Source organism: Cygnus olor, chromosome 19 (genome assembly GCF_009769625.2).
Source record: "Cygnus olor isolate bCygOlo1 chromosome 19, bCygOlo1.pri.v2, whole genome shotgun sequence".
NCBI lineage: Eukaryota > Metazoa > Chordata > Aves > Anseriformes > Anatidae > Cygnus > Cygnus olor.
In genome coordinates this window covers 10,504,266-10,524,955 of record NC_049187.1, presented here as the reverse complement: position 1 = coordinate 10,524,955, position 20,690 = coordinate 10,504,266, and the positions used below count along the sequence as shown (strand labels likewise).

Sequence of the window (20,690 nt, the reverse complement as noted above, 5' to 3'; positions counted from 1 at the left end):
TTATCAGCTGCGAGCCCTGGCTGTTTTTTTGTTGTTGTTCTCTGCTTGGTTTTTGGTTTTCTTTTTAGGGGGGTTGTTTTAGTGACATTTTTTGTAGGTTTTTCTTAAAGAATATAGGCCTAGGGGAATAAAAGAAGAAAACACTCTATTGATACTACTGCTATCTTTCATGTCAGGTAAAAACAAAAGGGATTATAAGATGCTGCATGGAGGGGTTCTAGCTTTTATTTTGTTAATTTGTTGTTGTTGTTCGGGGTCTTAGAGAGATTTTTCTAGGACATAAGTAGCCGCCCGTCTAAAGACAACTTGTAGGAAGTTGTATGTTATGTAGGCAGTGCTAATCTTTCAAACTGAGCTGTACTTAAATGAAAAAAAGGACATTTTTATAGTAACAAGCTTGCAACTTGAGCAACAATTGAATAAGTATCCAGTAATTGTATTTCTTACATGCAAAAGATCAGCAGTTTTGCTAATTAAAACTTAATTCTGTATGTGATATATTTTAATAGTTAAAATTTAGAAAGAAGTCTGGTTAACCTGTACTAGTCTCAATTTTTCAGGTGTAAAACAAGACAGATAGATATTGGTATATAACAAGAGGCAAAATATGCCCAATAACATAAAAGCTACATAATAATATCACTGCAAAGCCTTTTGTTGAAAGGCAAGGCATTGTATAGTGGTATAAATTCAATATATTCCCTATTGAAATGAGAATTTCATTTTCTGTGTTTAGGAAGCCACAAATATTAAGAAACAATTGCAGAATAAGTTCTGAGTAATATATTTCATTATCCTACAATAACATGATGCTGATGAAATGGTAATGTGTTTTATCTTAAGTGTTTTTACGTGTAGTTACAGTAATTATTCAAATCCTCATCAAAATAATGAAGAGGATATGTTGTGCTACTTTGAGGTGACTGATGACTTATCTTTTTAACACTGCTTTTTTTTCAGAATTGCAGGTAGTGGCTACTTCGCTTCTTAATCAAATAGAAAAGTGCTGGTACTTTGAGGAGAACGTGGATTGATAAGGCAAATAAAAATATAGGCACTTCCTACTTTCCTGCAGTTATAATTTCAATTGTTTTAAAATTAGTTTTTTTTTTTTTCTATTTTATGTTTTGAGATTTCAGTAATGGGTAGAGGACAAGCATGGAATAATTGAAATTTGTCAAGGTGTAGTTTTTGTACAGAAGCAATTGACGCTGTGCAGGAGGCTGTTGATCCTTGTGGAAGTCAGTGAGGCTGCACAAGGGTGAACCCAATCACATTAATGAGGTCTTTACTATCAAGGCTTTGTTTTGTATCAAAATGCATATTTCTGCAGAGTTTACTCTGGAACCTGTATAGTTGTTTTGCAAGTTTCCTGCTGAATTTGAAAGGAGTATAGCTCATTCTTTACATGCCATTCTTCAATAGATTCTTTCTTGTACTTTAAAAACAGAAGGTTGTTAAATAATCTATCAATAAACTGTCAAGAAGTCAAAGTTTCCTTGTCTGTTTCTGCCTGAAATCTTAAGAACTTGCCACATTTTAGTTGTCAAAAAAACCTCCAAAGAAGAGTCTAGGAGCAGTTGAGCCTGAAACCATTGCTAAGGATGGGATGTGCTTGCTTGAATTATGTAGGAGGGACATGCTCTTGCAAGGGAGTCAATATGTTTTCTGCTTCATTGAATAGGTTATTAGATTGATGTAGTTTATTTGTTGAATGATGGCATTGGTTTTGGAAATAAATGAAGCGAGAATCATCAATTTAGTTATTGGTGATAATTTATTACTATTGGTCAGAAAAGCATTGAATTTATCAGGTTTGTCATTTAGTCAGGGTGATTTTCTTTCAGTTGAGAGCAGAAATACATTTTGTTTTGGGCCCTGAGATATTTCATTGTGAAGGTGAATGGACAATAATAGGCTGGTAGTAAAGGTCTGCAAACGGGGTTGACCTTTATGGTGGATTTTGCATTGCAGAATTCAAAATTTGAATATTATAGAATGATACAAGGTAAGCAGATTACTTCTGTCTCTGCACTCTACTATTTTGGTACTTGCGTATTTTTGCCTTTTTAATGCCTGTCTTTATTTAAAGTTGAAAATGATTTATTAATTAAAAACATTGATCATGTGTTTGGTTTTCACATCCATGCTCTTTATTTGAGATCATACAGAGGTTATATTTAAAAGTTTCTCTGTGTGTGGTGCTGATTTGCAACTTTTAGAAAACGGTTTGTACGTTAAACAATTTGTATTTATTTTAATACGCATTATTTTAATTGGTCTTTTAACGCTCAGATTTTCTTTCTAATAGCAGTAAGCAATGTTAAACATTCCTGCTATGAGACCTATTGGCTTTATCTTTTGTTATTTATCTTGCTGATGTTAGGAAGTATTCTCTAATCCCCCAGACCTCTGTTCCTAGGTAACAGGCAAAAGCTGTGCCAGCAGAAGTGGTCCTGCCAGGCCAAGCCCATGTGGTTTGGTGTTATTCACTATGATCCATATGGTCAGGGTAGAGAGTGTCCCCAGAGAGGTGTTAACACTCAACAACCCTACCTCCTCCTACCCTTTGGAGAATTGCTGGATGGCTCCTGCTGCCTGCCCATGTGTGAATCTTGATTAATTTTTCATTTTTAATGAAGTTTGATCATGTTTATTATTTCACATGATTGACTGCCTGGTACTCCTTCTATGTAATTGATAAAGCCCATATTTCTTCATCTGTCTCTTCTTTCTTCAGGGCAAAGTTGTGAAATTGTGTGATGTGGTTAATATTAGATTTATTGGTCCCATTAGATGTATAAATTATCTCTCTTTCTCTCCACAGGAAGTTCTACAGACTTTGACCAAGTTTTGTTTCCCCTTCTATGTCGACAGGTAGTGTTAGATTTTCAAACTTTACAAGAAAATAAGCTTGTCAATAAAACCACTGTAGAAAATAAAAACCATACTGTTCTTAATGTTCTGTCTGCTTGACTGTGATTTAAAGCACCTAAGTGCAAATTATAGTCTCAGAATCCCTTTTTCCTGGGGTTTTTATTGGCACCATCAAAAAAAAAAAGTTTTAACTTTGTGCTGTTCAGTGGCAGCAATAAAAGTGTGTTTTGTTTTACTTCTATGTAATATTTAGACATGAAAATGCTTGGATAGTAATTGTCAAATGTGCATATTAACATCAGAATTTTGTGTACATCTGTGTTGTATTTCTTAATTGCCAAAGGTTAGGCAGAATAATTAAATGCTTTACATTTAAAGGCCTCTGGATCTTGTTGGAATTCTGGTGCTTTTCTGGGGACTTCTTAATGCAGCTTCTACGTTTTGGAAAAATTGTAGAGTAAGTTCCAGTGGATATGACAAACTGTTGGAGAGTATTTAAAATTTACAATAGAAAATACCAGAACTTTTAAAGTTTTTGTTTGTTTGTTTTGTTTTTAGTTTTGGTTTTAAGTTATTTGTGGTGACTTCGTGGTGAGAAAAGGCCTTCAAATTTTGAAAGGTTGCACTCTGCTTGTGTCCTGGAGCAGCAGCATTCAAGTGGTTGGCATCAGTTGTCTTAGGTCAGCTAACACACTGGATGTGTTTGATAAAATTGACCTTAATTATGAGTAGATTGTTTAAAAAAAAAAAAAAAAAGTCTTGTTTCAGTGAAATTTATGATATTTACAGTAGAAATTGATTTTCTGTATAAATCAACATCCATTTATAATACTGCTTCTTGTATGAATCATTGTTCTCTTTTTTTTTACTTTCCCCCTCCTAGGCTAGCAGGTGTTTCTAAGTAATCTTGAAATGCTCTGTGCTAGCGCCTCTGAATTGTGGTGAAGTCTTACTAAGCTTCTCTGGAGATGGGAGTCCCCATCATAAAACCAGTACTACACTTTGTCCTCCCACGTCGTAATCTGGGGCTGGAGGAAGCTGAAAGCTTGAATGACTCACGCAGATGATGTGGTTGACTCAGATGACCTTCAGAAGCCACAGATTGTCCTGATAATTTGGAATCACTTTTTGCTGATCTTTTTTTCTTTCTTAGAGGAAGCGAGTGGAGAAGTAGATGTGTATATATTTTTCTTACATACGTGTTTAAGGTAGCTGCCTTTTTACTGGACACATTTTTGGTTACTGTGTGTAGTTTTATCGTACCTAGGTTTTTGTTGTACTTTTTTTTTTCAAGCAATATAATATAATATAAGCAGTGTCCAGTTCTAAATTTTCTTAGCTAAGTGTGAATGAAGTAGCACCTACTTATCTACTTAAAATATTTTAGTCTCTTAATATCACAATGAGAAGATATTTCAAAGCGTATCCCCCCCCCCTTCCTCCAGTGGGTTTTTGCAAAAATACTTTGGTTAATGTTGGCATAAGAAATAACATCTTTAGACAGAATAGTGACTGGATAGGTTACCTTATGCTAGGAAGAGCTGACAACTGAAACTTGAGCAAGACCTGCTCATCAGCATATCTGTTTTCTGCAAATCACATAAAGGCAAGAATCTTAGGTTTGCTTGCTTGGGAGGAACTTACCAAGTGGTCGCAAGTGTTTAATAAACAAGCCTCTCCCTGTGCAAGTGAAGCATGTTTTTTCCCCATTCCATAATTGTCAGCTAGAATGCTTTTCTCGCATGCAGTCTGCTCTCAACCTTGTTAAAATTAAGCATATAATCCCCTTCTAAAACACCATACTAAAATCACCATAGTAACATTACATCCAAGCTTTACAGATAAAACACAACACCAGTAAAGGATTTCTGGGTGTACCCTAGTAGCTCAGTGAGCTTTATGGAAATGGTTGTTCTGTTGACATTTAGAATTTAGTAGGATGATAGTACTTATGCTGTCTAATTCTCAGACTGCTGAAATGCTATTAAATGTCTTTCTTTTTGTTCATCTGTGAATATATGGAGCACTTCTCAGTCTTCATCACTGCGTCTTTTTCCTTCCCTGTTTGGAACCCAGTGAAAGTTTCTGCTTTCTGAGCTGGTCAGAGCCATCTGTCTGGTCTGGATCTAACTTTTCTTTCTGAAAGTCTGTTTTCCTTTGTTTTCTTTAGGTGTTTGCTTGTAGGGCTCATAACTGTGATAGTTAAGTGGCCTCAAATTTAATGTTTTTATTGTTGGTAGGATTGACTAGTAAAGATGCACTTGTAAGTTCTAGTCATATTTTTCAGTTCTCACTGGAAACACAACCAGAAATAAGTGTTAAATTCATATCTTTATGAGGTCTCAAATCTAAAATTGGAATGAAGAGTCCTCTAATAACTATATTAGTCAAAACTTTGCCACTGAATGTCAACATTTTTGTTAAATACTGTAATTGCAAATTACTGTAAAATTACATCTCTACAAACTAGAAGGTGAATTGGGCTTGGTTTATATGGAATCTACTATCACCGTACACGAGCATTTGATTAACTTGAGAAAAACAGTGGTAATACCTTAAGAATGTATTTCATTTTATTAATAAATAGCATTCAAAGTGTTGTGCTTTAAATGTAAAGCATGGTATTTTGTTCTGACCGTTTTGAGCATCACTTAACTGAAATTTCCAATTCAGCCAGATTTTACTCTAGTGATACTTTCCACTGTGCTGTGAGTGGGGGCCAACATCCACAACACTATTAGTTCATTTGTGCTGTTCTTGAAGAGCCATTAGGATCTTACAGAGAGGCAAACAACCCTTAATTTTTAAAAATTATATAAAAGTCTTACAAAAGTCTTACAGTCATAGTTGTCTTTAGCACAGTATACTTCTGATTCTAGTTTGTACTTCTGATTCTAGTTTATCTTTTCCTCCTTTGCACAGTATTCATTTCTTTCCTTTAACTGGTTGCTAGCTGCTAGAGTAAAGGAGAACCATCTGGCATGGTTCAGGTTGATGAACACCTTGTAATGATGTATGTATGTGGCACGCTTACAAAATTGGTAGATGGATTCAACAAGGCTTCAACAAGTTGATATCCAGGTGTTGAACAAGTATGTTATTAAACATTTTCTTGCTCTTTGAGTAAACAAATTTTCAAATGAAGAGTAATAACTATTTTGTGTTATATGAGAGAACATGGCTTTGGTTCATACAGTGTGTCCTGCTTTGAAGTTGGTAGTCATATCCTTTTTCATTTAAAGATAAATGCATTTTTTATTATCCAACCATGCTTAAAAAATAACATCCTTCCCAAACCAAACCATTTGCAAGTTTCTAGAGGGTGTATACTCTAAGTTTAATTTTTCAAAACCAACCAACCAAACAAAAAAAAAAATCACAAAATACACTTGCAGACAAATAAACCAAAACCAAAACAACAAAACGAACAAACAAAACAAACAAAACCACCAAAACAACTCTTCTGTTGAAGGAGGAAATGTTATAGGTTCAATAACTTAGATTAGATACTTTTGACGTGGAGTTAGCTCAGCATTAAGTTTTTCCTTTTTATTCTCTTTATTTTCAGCTATGCAGTTAGCCAAGTTGGACAGAACTTTACATTTGTCCTTACAGACATTGACAGCAAACAGAGGTTTGGATTCTGTCGCTTATCTTCTGGAGCCAAGAGCTGCTTCTGTATCTTAAGGTAAGTCTATGGTTTAGCTTTTGGCTGACTCTGGGAAACAGTGTTTGACTTTGTGTTGTTACACTGCAATTATGATTTCCAGCTGTTTGAAATTATTTTCCTATCTGGTCCTCGAAGTCACTGCTCTTCTGCAGAAGTGATGCGAGATATCTTGCACTTTGAGTTCCTCTATAGATAACTGTATTTGTTTGTAGTCAGTATTCTTGAATTAACAATGTGGTTAAAAAAAAAATAAAAAAATTTTAAAAAATGAATATCTGCAGTAATTTGTTACGACATTGCATAACTGTAGCTGTTATCTTTAGCTGTCACAACTGACCTTGTTAAGGCATTTTGTGGATATTTGTATATGCAAACTTTATTAACAAAGCATCTGTTGGTAGCTGGGGGAATGTCCTCCGAGCTGATGCTGTCCACATCCTAAAAGTTTGTGTGTATGAGCTTTACCCTGTCCTGTTGAGGGTTTTGTGGAGTTTGTCATATACAGATGGCTGGTGGAAGTTGGAAACAATGCGTTTCACATAGAACAGGCAAAGATGCTGTCAGAATGTTTCTGATGACCTCCTATGGAGGAAGTTGTTGAAATACAGCCTGTGATTTTCTATTTACATTTGTTGCAAGAAACGATGCAAGCAAAATCGGGTTTCATATCTACCAATATATCAGTTCCATTAAGAACTTTTATGGAAATAAAGGTTTCTACATGACGTCTTGCCTATTACTATCATTTTATTATGTATTATATTATTTAAACAAATTTAACAGTGGTCTGCCTTCTGTTTTTCAAGTTCATAAGAAATTGGAAGTTTTGGACCAGTGACCTAGGTAAAGGTAGTTGAGATCTAACTTATAAACTAGGTGACTGGACAGTGTCTCCAAGCAATCCCAAATGAGGACAATTTCCTCTTAGCGACTGTAGCCATCTGTCTCAGTTGTCTCTGGTTTGCTCTTCATGGGAGGGAATCCAGTGTATGAACAAGAACAACTTGTCTTTGGCCTGCAAGTACTGTGCGTTGCAAATGGCGGAGTGGCATCTTCTGCATATGTTTTATTGAAAATTATCCCTCTGGAGAGTTTCGGGGATAATGTTGCAAAATATAACAAGCTATCAAGTATGAGGACACTTCTCCCTTGATTGAGTTACATACAGCAATGCCATGGAATTGATTTTGGATTGATGTACGTAGTTTATGGTGAGTACGTCAGTGCCATTTGTGTTTGCAGTAGATAGGCAAAGATATCAACTGTTCGTTGTCAGCACTGCACTGACAGCAGGGACAGGGACCTGCTAACCAGGCGGTCATTGAAGAAGTCTAATATTTGGAGAAATTAGTGTTAAACCTACCAGAATTACTAATTAATTGTGTGGGAGGCAGGATGACAGGAGTTGTATCAGTATCGTCAGTCTGTCTTTTCCCTAGCAGAGATTTCAACTACTAGTAGCGGTGGCAATCCAGCAGTACGGACCACATCCTGAAGATTGGAAGGTATTTCCGTAGCTGCTTCAGTGTATTTGGGGAGCTGATTCACTGTCAGGTGTGAAGTGTCTGGTTACATAAAGTAACTTTTGCTGATTAATGACAAATCAAAGGGGAGACACCATTTAAAAAATAAATCTGAATGATCAGTATGAGTCCCTTCTTGATCTCTCCTGGATAAGAGTACTTTGCTGTCAGCTCCCTTATGTTAAGTGAATGCCAAGAAGAAATGGAGGAGTTATGTTGTAGTTAAATGCCTTCTGCTTCAATTCATAACCAAAATGGCAAAAAAAAAACACCCCACACAGTGCAGTTAGAGCAGTGGATGAATTGGGTCTCTTAGCTTCATCTCTGTTTCCTCTTTCTTTTGCTTCCTCTACTTTCAGCTTCCCTGCCTGCTTCAGATAAGTTAATTTTAAGAACTTGCTGGCTAGATTGCTTAAATTTTGTCCCACAAAACTTTCTGAGCTAAAAGTATTAAATTGCCTCAATGTACTTACTGGAGATTGCTGGCAGCATTCTCTGATATTTGTACATGCTACGTCTCCACTGGATACTTGGTGGAAAAAGGACGGCAGCAAGCTTCAAGTATTCCTTGTTATGCTCAGCAACAATATAAGAAGTAAGCGATACTGGTTGTCATCAGAGATAATATATGTTTATCAGCCAAATGTTTTATGGGTCTGGCCATGGTGAGAGGGTTTGGAGGTGGAAAATCACTGCAAGTTTTGGTTCGTCATTGAATAGGAAAAGGAAATTCTTTTCACTCAGCCTGTGCTTTAAAAATTTCAGCAGAGTTCTGGAAGCAGTTGGAAAGCTGAGATGATCCTCAGAATGCCAGAAGTCAGGGTCTGCACCTTGAGATTTAAAGTGATCCGGAGACTTTTTCATGGGGATGCAAAGGAGCTCAATAGCAGTACAGTTATCCACGTGGATGTACCTTTTGTGGCTAGCAGAATTCTGCTTTACAGAATAAGTCTTGTGGCTATTTTAACCAGTACTGTTTAGAAATCTGCTTTCAAGTTAGCTTTCATAATTGTTACAAGAAATGGCAACTTAATTTTTCATACTATTTATATACTTCCGTAATTAGTTTTGTTCCTGCTGTGGATACCACACAAATTTATGGAAATCTTTGATTGGTAAATTAAAAACTGCATTGTCTAAGTGTTCTAGGATTTTCTTTTATTGCAGAACCAACGACTCTGTCTCTTGTATTCCCTTTCCTTTTTTCCTCACTTGATTTCTAGCTAATCACAAAACTGCAGTGATCAAATAATGCATGTAACACCGAGTTGTAGAGCTCTCTTATATAGAGCTCTCTGTAGTATAGGATCTTACTTTCTGCATTTCAAACAGCAGAGGGCGGACAAAAGCACAGAACAATTGTCACAGATGGTTTGGTGTGGTAGGGTTTTGTTTTTTGAGGTTCTAAACAGGGAAGTGCCTTAAAAAAGCAAAACCACAAGATCATCTGCCACACTTCAAAATCTGGTTAACTTGGTGTTCTGTACTACCTTTTCAATGCGATACCTTGCAAAACTTAAGACGTATTTTAAGATCTTTTCCTTTCTAAATGATGAATGCATAGAAAGTTGAGAGCTAGTGTCCAAGTTTGTCAAATTCGGAGTTATAATTTGGTGATTTTAATATCATAAGAAAATTTCAGTACCCAAAGATTTTTTTCTTTCTAAGATGTCCTTTAAGGGCTCCAGGATTTTGGCTCAAATAAAACTTCTTGGATATGCATTAAGATGCTGAAACTTTTTTTTTGTTTTTGGAGGTTTGTTTTACGCTAACTTTCACATCAGATTTGGAATAGGCTTTTGAGGATGAACAATATCCATAGTTCTGAGTTTATTGAAGAGATGTAGTATTCTATTAAAAAAATAAAAAAAACAATAGCAAGCGTGAAGATGTTACCAAGCTGTTGTTTCACATCATGTTCTGAGATATCTTCTTCAACCCCTTAATCAGGCATATCCTATGCTTTTGGTCTGGAATTTGTTTGCTCTTGCTTCTCGTCTCTTCTAAGTTTTATGTGTATGTAGATGCAATGTTCTTTCATTAGGGTGAAAGAGTCTTGATGGTCTCAGAGATGTACAGAATTTGTTCCTTATTGCTATTTCCTACTAATTGCAGTGTACTGAAAGATGACAAACATACTAATCTACCGGTATGATCTCAGGGATAAGAAATAAAATAGCCTAATTTTCTTTCTGCTTTCTTATATTCTTGAAGTGTACAAATACTTTCTGATTCTTAAAAATTTGCATGTTGAGGCTCTTAATTTTAATTTACTCATTGCTTTAATGTTAATCTTCTCTTACTAGCTTATTCATCTTTTCAAATGTCTATCAACCCTAGGTGTACTAAAATTCTGCTGAAGCTGGCCTGTTAGTTATGTCAGGGATGCTGGTGTTCAGTGGCTCAGCCACTTCGTCTCTTCAGCTAACCCCTGTGATCTAGAACTCTAACAGCACAAACATTGATGGATTTAAAATTCTTCTGATGGGAAAGTAATATAGAAAACAAATTGTATTAGCATCAGTAAGTGTACCAAAAGTAGTGGAGCGCTTTATTTTACAGTCTGGTTTCTTGAAGGCTACGTTGAGAAACTTTTGTTTATGGTCTGCTCGTAGAGGGGACAGCTAAAAACCTCATACCTGAGATTACTTTGCCTTAGTACATTTCATAATGGCAATGTTGAGTGTGTGCTAGCTATTTAAGTGTATGAAGTAGTTTAAACATGTCAGTGTAATCATTTCAGTTTATGTAGTAATGGAATGATGACTTGGATAGCTCCATTTTTTTCACATAGATAAAAACCACACGTATGTTCACCAAGCTGAGCTTCATATTAAACATGTACTTCTCTTATTGGAAATGTGTATTTGAGGGTTAAAAAAAAATAGTTTAGCTAAGAAATAATATTTTCATATTGTATTAACTGAACTTTTGTAGTAAGTAGGTTTAAGGCTGAATATAGTAATTTTATTCTAAACCATTCAGCAGAATAATTTTGAAGTGAGGTCCTTGCTGTTGCTTACTCTGCTGTACGCTCCCTTATTTTTCAGTTTATTTTCTAAGGCCAATAACATGCAAAACTGAATTTAAAATACTCTGAAATGAAAAAGTGTTTAAAAAACAACACCCACCCCACCACCAACACTTCTACAGTACAAAATAACAATCATAATAAAACTGGTTTTAATATTTTTGAAGACGTGTACCGGGTTGTGTAAAAGACTAAATTGTTAATCCAGTCTGGACTATTGGTATGGTACAGTATCAAAATCTCTAAATTGTTTTATGCGCAATTCTTCACTGGTTGTGTTTAAATATATTTTCCAGGATGTCACTAAGCTTTTAAAACTTTACGGTTTATTAGTTCTTAAATTTTAAAGCTGGGCAGGATGTCCATCGGAGTTTTCCATTTCTGAAGAAGTCAAACCCAGAAAAGCTGGGGCAATGGGAAGTCAGTGTACTTGTCCATCTATGCAGATGAATACGTTGCCTTGTTAATGGTAATTTCTCCACAGGCATGATTTTGGTCAATCCTGTACTTAATTTGAAATACTTATTTTTTCCAGATAATATAAAAACAGCTTTGGGAGGTGATAGGTAAATGGTGCCAGACCATAATAATGTCAGTTAATGACTTTTGTCTAGCTTCAAGTTTTGTTAAAGTGAAAAATAAGAAAACTTTGCATAGATTTGCTTTGGTTCACCAACTTACTGGGCGATAACCATGTGGAACTCTGATTTAAATTTTACTTAATTTGAAGTTTTCAGTGGGTATTCAGCTTTTGTACCCAAAATGAAAATCATTCTTCTGAAGTGAAATGCAGAAACGTTTGTGTGGAAATCCCTTTCGGCCAAAATAGCTAAGCTCTGCACCACTCTTTTTCTAAGATAAAAAGAAATGAATCTATAATAGTTTGTGACAGATGGCAGAAAATGTAACTAACTGAATGTGATTCTGTATGGAGTTATTTGAGGTTTTTGGTGTGATTTGTTGTGAGTTCCTCTCCTCCCCCCTTCCCTTTCCTTTGATTGCAGTCTTTGTCCATTTATTCTTAGGATAGAATAAGATTTCTGAGCAGGGGCCTCTCTTGTGGTGCAAAGTGAGAATTGTTTTTAATTGAGCAGAAACATGTGGAAGGATCAGGAATATCTCAAGGGATTACAGAAAAATTCCAAATTTGTACTACTTACAGCTTGTGTTTAGAGCAGGGTCTGCTGGGAATAAATGTTAGTTAGTGTGACCTGTGACCTTAAAAACTGTTGACATGGATTTCAGCCAGAAACTAGCCACAGAACTCCTTTGTTAAGCTCATTCATAGCTCCTTGAAAACTCTAGTCAGTGAAAGTTGCCAGCTCAAATCTAAGGAAAGCAGAGCTCTTTTTTTCTCTCTCCCCCCCCTTTTTTTTTCTTCCCATGCTTTGGAAACAGTGGACGCCCCTTAACCAGCAAGACTTCTTTAATAGGACTGCATCGCCTAAACTTGATTGGAATTGACAGCTTCCTGGCTCAAGCTTGCCAACTGGCAGGGCATTGATGCATAGGGGACAAACAGCTTTAAGGGCCTGGATACTACTGTTTGTGTATGTGCCTCCAAAGTGTAACACACTTCTGTTGTGATACCTTCTAATCTAAAGAAAAAATATCCCAAACCCATTACACTGCTTTTATTTCCATGTCTTCTTCAATTGTTTTCGGGGAAAGGAATTGAAGATTTTGTGTTTTTGTTTTAAAAGAATTGTCATGTTGTCTTCTAGAACTCTCTCTTTCCGCTGATCTGGCCAGAAGCTACAGGAAAATATTTACGCTTGAGGGGGAAAAAAATGACACTTTGATATTTAGAATTTTGACTGTGGTTTACACTGTCTTTTTATTTATTTTTTTCTTTTTTAATGGCTGTATCATACTTAAAAAATCGTATTTACCCCAATATAAAATGGTTGAATTTACGAATCCTCCTCCTTGTGCATTCACTTCTTTTATAGGTTTTTCCACTTAGTGGATTTTGTGTGCTCAGCTGATTCTGTAATACGATTCATTATCTGGTCTGCATGAAGGCTCACTTGATTTAAATTATATTTTGGAAGTAGATTGTACTTTCACAACAATAAGTTATGTTGCTGCTACGTATACGTAATGATAGAATAGGTACAAAATGGAATGTAGAAAAGAGAATACAAATTTTGCTTAATTGAGAGTTAAATAAAAGTATGCAAAAAGAATTATCTTCATGAAGAATCATGGAGCAGATAGCAGGTAAACTAGGGTTAAAGATCCTTAACTGATCTACAAGGAAACTTTGTGCCATTTCTCTACAGTAGGGTAAAATCCCATTAATTCAATATCATGCACTTTTAAAACACCCAAATATTGCAATTTTGATTCAGGTATTTCTTTAAGGCTTGATTGTAAAAGCGCACACTTTGTAAGGTTGATGCATCATCTGGAATAGCTTTTGTGGAGTTTTGCTTTTTAAAGGAAAAAATAGGTGCAAGTGTGAATCAACTTCATTTCTCCCAAGGACAGGGCAACGTTAGCCATTAATAGTCGTATTGTTTTCTGGGGATGGAGAAGTGGGGGAGTGGAAGAAACTGGAAAGTGCTCTGCCCCTGTAGACCTCCTCTTCCACTGAAGGCATGAGATTCTGGCCCTCTTAGTTTTTACCATCCTCTTTGAATTCTTGTGCTGCAGCCTGAGTCTTTGTCTCCTCAGGGGGCTGGACTTCCTACTGAACTCATTTCTGATCAGCTGAAACAATTTGAGTATTACTGGATTCCACCCACCTCCCAGAGCTGACTTTGCCGCCTTCCTGTGTGTGCCAGAGAGCATTTTGTTCGTGGTGCTGAGTCAGGCTGCAGTAATTCAGCTCAGCAAATGCTTGAGACTATCGAAATTCTTTACTAACCTATGGAAATTACTGGATATGCTAGAGCGGTTGTTTTTGTTGTGGTTCTGAAATGTTCTATAGCTTTTGTGAAGCGATATTCACATGTGAATAAGGATGGGCATCCCATTCTCACATTATCTGGAAGAAAGTTTGGAACATTAGAAATGTACATATCTGGAATGCATGCTTTGACCTATTGTTAATAGGAATTTTCTTCTGTGGAGTATACAGACCATCACAATAATAACTAACAATTTCATGTTTTTCGCAGAAGTAGGAAGGGTGATCACTAGATTTCTTCTTGTTAACTGAAAATTCTTACCTGAGTCACAGTTTCTTTGTCATTTCTCCTTTGCATGCATACAAGTAGATTAATAGGAAGTCTATTTTGTATCTGGTAAGAAAGTAGTTAGTCTTTTTATTTATTTAATGCTCAGCAGGAAAAAAACCCTGCTGTCTAGCTGTGTGCTGCTTTGAGGGAGGTACAACCCTGAACCATTGTTTAAGCTTTTGTTGTTTTCCCACTTGTGGGTTTTTCGTTTGTTTTTTGCCTGGTTACTATTCACAAGCATTGATTTCAACAAGAAAAGATTGCTGTTATTTGTTCTTTTTTTTTTTTTTTCTCTCCCCTTCAAGTCTTACCATTGGTATGTGTAGGCAACTCAAACTGTATTTTGAGAATCTTGGAATGAACTGGAAGATGGAAAAGGGATCTAGCGTGGAGAGCAACATGGCACCAGGACTGCTGAGTTCTGTATCCAGTGCTAACTTGGGACAGTACCTTATGTAGCTGTGTTCAGACCTTTTTTAGGGGAAAGAAGTCCCAGTCCTCAGCAATCACAAAGTTGTCTGTCCACTGAAAAAGTACTGTGCAATTGCAGAAAGCAGTTGCTTTTGTTTAAGGCTAAACAGATCCTTGTGTTCAAATGTGATTTAGAACAGGACATGGAAACGAGTTTATGGGTTCTCTGCCATTAAATATCTGTGCCTTGTCAGGCAGATGTCACTTGCCTATTGTTAGATATACAATGCTGCATTGGCCTAACTTTTATTAATAATCTGTGTTTTCAGTACTTTGCTTTTTTGTTTATTCAACAATGTTCATACTTCATTACGTTAAATGTAATAACTTTTGGAAGGTTGAAATGTAAATGTTCCAGATAAATTATCAATACACATTTAGAGGTCCTTACACTTTTCTTTGCAATCCTGAAACACCAAGGTAATCGTGTAAACACCATTTTGAATTAGCAGACACTTTGCAAAAGCAAATTGTACCTCCCAGTGTTCTTTTGTCCTTTTTCAAGTGCACAGTAATTTCTGATTGTTCGGTGTCCTGAAGCAGCAGATTAGTATCATCGGTAAGTTCACGAATGGGCAATAAGCATTTAGGATTGTCTAATTTCCATTTGGCTATATGGAAATGCCAAGATGTTGTCAAACAAACAAGAAGATCCCTGTATTGAGAACATGGTGCAGAGGAAGGTAACAATTAAGTGAAGTTACTGGGGAAGTGAAATTCTCCCACTGTGGCTTTTCTGGACACTGGATGAGAGCTGCAAATAGAAGGAATGTAATAGAAAGGATTGTCTTCATGTTTCTTTTGGCATCTTACTTCTCTTTCAATTGGGTAAAACAGATTTTACAGCATAGTATGTTGCAGGAGGTGAGAAAAGTCAAGACATTATAAATATTAAGATGCTCAGCCAGTCTGTACGGAAGTAAATTTGGTGATTTCATCTTCTTGATTGTCAAGAGGTCTAGAGCAACCTGCACCATGAATGACAGCTGTGAAGAACAATAATCTCACCGAAAGGGGCTCTGATAGCCACCTCTGACAGGTTGCCGTGTCTGGTGCTGCTTTTGCTGACAATCTAGATTGTGAAATACCCGTTCCAGTAAAAGCTGTGACTCTGCTTAGCATCAGTTTACTTAACCGGGAATGAACTGTAGACGGGAGAGAAATAAGCTACGTCTGAAGTGCAAGCAGTAAAGTCAGGGTTTATTATTGAGTTGGTAGAAAAGGTTTAAGAGGAATGTGGATTTTCTCCTTGTGTACAGTTATTAGATAGAAAGAACATTTGACATCATTTAGAGTAGTTGCAATGAATGTGCAGTCTCATGACCATTACCTTCAGTACTTTTATTCTGGTAAGCCGAGTAAAATATGTTTGGTGTCCTTTGTCTTGGTATGATTAGGTTACACTTAGTTCATTGCAACCTGTGTGAGATTAGTGCTTTTAGTGATCTCCTAGTGATTTATGATTTTTAAAAAAAAGTTTATGTATAATCCACTTTTTTGAAAGGAGAGGTAGAGAACTGATAATGAAACTAGATCTGCCTACAAGAGAGGAAGATATTTTTTTTGCTGGTTTGAATGTTGTAATTACAAGTCCAGGCTGCAAGCAGTGACTGTAGATAACCCCAGAGCAGTGAGATCCTTTGGCTTTATTTATTTTTTGACTTATTTTATTTTTTATATATATATATATGTGTGTGTTTGTGTGTATAAATAAATCTTTAGCCTGATTCCTTTCCTTCGCCTTTTTGCTATTAGGTTTCTGTATGGACACGGAAAAATATCACTGTCTAATTAAATAAGAAAAAAAGTCCAGTCTTTATTTTGTAAGGATTTACTGTAGTTGTACGTTGAATGAAATGATAATAAGGAAAAATCAATGTTTTGCTTCCATATGTATCTGTATGATACTTTTAAGCCTTCCAAAAAGATGTTTGATAATGGCTGCAAATGATACGAAACACTTTTTGGACAGTGTGTTTGGTCTTTGTGCTATATCGACCCTGGAATCCCTGTACTTCTTAAAACGCTTCAGAGATGAAAGAAAATAGCAAACTGATTCTATTACACGTTGGCAAAGGCCACAAAAAGTACATGTATAAATCATGAGAAATTGGATCCCTCTGATTCAACAGTACAACAAAATTGTACCTAATAAAAATGTTGTTATTGAGCCTCTGTCTGCCTTCTTCATGGATTTTTTTTTTACATTTTCTTTTAGCGGTGGATTCAACACATACCTTCAATGTAAGAGTTGAAGATGCAGACATTTCTTGGTTCCTTTTCACTTTCCTCATAGAGAAAAGAGGAGAGCAAGACTTGGAGCTAAAGTCTGACCTGCTTTCATGGAAATTGCACGCTATAGCTATAGCAAAACTGTTAGACTTCCTCTTCTGTTTTTGAGAGGAAATTGATCTAAAGTGGCATAGAAAATGAGAGAACTCCATGAATATAGTGTGTAGGGTTGGAATGGGTCTCCAGTTGTTGCAGGCATTTTACTTTAACTTGACGTATTTATAAAACAGTTTACATCTTAAAAGTTCAGGGTTTTTACTCCCACTGATCTGCTTAAGCAGACACTGGCTTTTATTTTCAGTTACTTGTCAGAATCTGTACGGAAAAGTGATGAACCTAGTAAAAAGAGAGCTTGACATCAATTAAATTTAGCTATCTGCTTTGTGTTTCTGTTCTGATACTGTTTCCAGTGTAGTTTTTCTAAACTTCCTGTAGTTTTTTCCTTATTGTCCTAACAAGTTTTACAAGATAGAGATGAGCTATTTTAAAATAAAGTTTCAAGAGGAATAAAGTTTTATTATCTGCTCATTTGCTGCCTTTCATTTTCATTTCTCTCATTAAACCTTTCCCAGACTCTCTTTTTTAGAGTCTGTAAGAGAGCCTGTAAGGCTGCTTTAATGTCTCTTTTTGTTCTAGTGTCTTTAAGTTTTGAAGTGTCTCCAGAGTTATATTAGCTTTCTGAAATGATATTATCTGCAATATGAATAAACTACACTTACTAAAACAGTCTTAAACAAAGAAGAGCATTTGATTATGCATTTTTTTTCTGTCCCCCAAAAATCTGTCATTAAAAAACTTCAATAGAAGCTTATTCCTTGTTTTTCATGGTTTACCATGATTTTTCATCACCTCTTATAGATGTGATTATTAATGCTCATTCAAAATTAATATGGTTTTTTTTCCATTTTTTCCATTCCCATTATAGCAAAATGGAAAAAAAAATATGTATTTTATAAGAATGTGCAGTCATCTATGTATATGTGCACAATATATGCAAGCTGTATATAAATATTTTGTCTGTAAGCATCTGTCTAAAGAGGAGTGTCACAAACCAAGAGAAGTCTTAAAGAATCCTGTTGATTCTACATGTGGATTGTGTTTTCTTTTTTATTAATACGTGTAAAGTGTGTGCAGTATTTCATCTTCATTGTCTCTTTTCTTTGAAATTGTATGCAACATCCTAGTAGTAGCTATAGAAATGCATTTTGTTGGTTTGAGTTTTAAGACCAACATTGAAAGGAGTTGATTCCACTGCATTCCTAAATAATTCTTATTTTCAACTAGATTTAGTAGTAAATAGCAAGTCAATAGGGAATTTATAAAATGATACTGAGTGAAAAGCTTTGGAGTTTTGATTATGGTGTCAATAGATCTGTTAAAAGCTTTGCAAGCTGAGCCTGAAACTTTAAAGCATTATCAAATTGGTTTAAATATTTTTTTTGAAACTTAAATATGGTAGAACCTTGCTAATCCACCCACCTCATAATCACAGACAAAAATGGCAAGCTCCATGTATGTCTCGACAGAAACAAACAGGTTTCATATTAGTAGGCATCATTAGTCTTAAATATACTATAGTATGCTTACTATGTTATAAATCCATCAGAAATAATGTATTTTCTTTTCCCAGGCTTTTTGAGTCTTTTTGTTTTATTTTTATGTACATTTCAAAAATGTTATTGATTTGCACTGGTTGCAAATCGTGGTTGCAAATGATGTGATGCTGCCGTGTGTGATACTAACGGCAATAAGAAAAAGATTAAAGAAGACAGAAAACGCTACAAGTGCTGAACTCCGGATTTTTCTGTAATAACAAATACTCTGAAAGAGCTCAGGGTCTTCCTAGGTAAAAGAAGGACACTGGATATATTACTTCTCAATGAATTTAGAGAAGCCAAGAATGAAAAGACTGGATCTCTTCTGCCGTGGCATGCACACCTTTATTCCTCTTTCCCGTTCAGTGGGGGACCCGTGCCTTGTGGTTGAACAGGGCATGTGGAGTCTTTGCTGCAGATGCTTAATGCATGTGATCAGCTGCTGCTGGTGTTTGAAATAGAAGTTTCCCCTATTTCTATCAATTTTTCAGTTACCTTCCACTGGAAACAGCTATGATTTATACCCATCTATCAGGTTTGAGATTTGATTTTTATTGCAAGAAAAAAATTGCTATAAAATAGTATGAAATGTTTAATGCCAACCAGCCTGCCTGCCACCCCCACCCCCAGCCCGTCCCTTATGAAAAGCCATACGTGGTCTGGTCCAGTTGGGGCAGATGCTGAAAGAGTAGCATCTGGGAAAAAATGTTGAAAGCGTAAGGCCTAAGTTGTTTAGTATTAGGAAAATGCCCCCCCCCCCCTTTCTTTTAATCTTCGCTGAGCTACCTGGACAAACTGGACCTGCTGACCGATAATCAAATACATGAGCTGCACAACAGATGAGGTGTCTCCTGGGAAATACATATCTTAGAAATAAGCATTAAAAGTAAGTTTTCCAGTCATCAACTCTTAAGTCCCTTCTTGTAAATGGGAGGTTGCAAAGAATATACTAAGAATACTTTATTCGGCTGGTGTTTAGCCATTAGTTACTGTTCTTAGTGTTTGATGTGTTGGAGAAAAAATGTTTCAGTGTAGTTTTTCCTTGTATATGTGTATATATACATCGTTATTCTTAGTTGAAAGTTTAGATGTTATCCTTTAACGTTGGTGCTTATTTCTCTACGTGTTGATTTTGGTAACGTGTCCAAGCTGTGCATTCACATTAATTTTGTAGAGGGATAAAATCATACCACTTCTGAAGTTGGTAGCAGCCAGAAAGTACAGGGAGTTGTTTACAAAAGAGTCCCATCGATTCTCCTTTTCTGTGGAAGCATTCAAGCAGCAAGACCTGCACAGTCTGTTTGGCACAGTAGCTGCTCTCAGCTGGCCCTGTGCCCTCCTGCTGTTAGTCAGGGCAAAGGATGTGCCAGATCTCAGATTGTAACGGAGCAGAGCCTGCTTGCAAATCTGCTTGTAGTTAGCCTGGGGCCTTTTGGCAGCAGACTACAGCCGAATGATTTAGTTGCAATCCTTTTTCCTTAATATTTTCCATCTGGCCAACAATGACCTATAAAGGCAGACACAAAACAGAGTTTGAATTATGAGGAGCGTAATAGTAAAATGCTTCCAAATCTCACTCTAGAACCTGCACCGACGGGTCGCTGCTGTTACGGTGCCAAAGGAAGCTTGTTCTGCAGCGCTATTGCAACAAAGCTCTTTAGAAAAAAAGCATCGTAGTTCTGAAGTTCAAAGTTCTGCAATACCGAAACATGCATTTTAGTTGAACTCATGACATGTTTCACTGCTTCGTACTTCTGCCTTTCCGTTGATCCTGGGTGGGAAGCAGAGCGCTCTCAGCGCAGGCTCCCCCGCGTGTCTCTCCCGCAGGCGCTGCCCGGCTCTGTGCTGCCAGGAGCCACGTGGGAGCGAGGGGGTAGGGAGAACAGGGAAGGAACCTAAGGATGGAAATGCTTTAGGCAGGCAGCAACAGGTTTGATGATAATACAGAGGTGATGTGTCCCAAGCTCCCAAATCTACAGGAGTGGGTTAATGCTCTCCAGAATGAGCTACTGCCACATCCGTGCTATTTGTCAGGTTTTCCGGCTC

General features: G+C 36.5%; 1 protein-coding gene across 8 annotated transcripts in view; it reads left to right on the top strand.

Annotated features, from left to right (window-relative positions):
* Positions 1–20,690, top strand: part of DENND1A (DENN domain containing 1A) — a 194,153-nt gene that overhangs the window by 49,644 nt on the left and 123,819 nt on the right. For 7 of the 8 annotated variants that reach the window (XM_040531311.1, XM_040531309.1, XM_040531308.1 and 4 more), the window contains exons 4-5: positions 2,828–2,877; positions 6,446–6,565. In XM_040531311.1, the coding sequence (XP_040387245.1) occupies positions 2,828–2,877; positions 6,446–6,565 (170 nt within the window). The remainder of the gene's footprint in view (positions 1–2,827; positions 2,878–6,445; positions 6,566–20,690) is intronic. The other variant, XM_040531312.1, reaches the window with a different exon arrangement.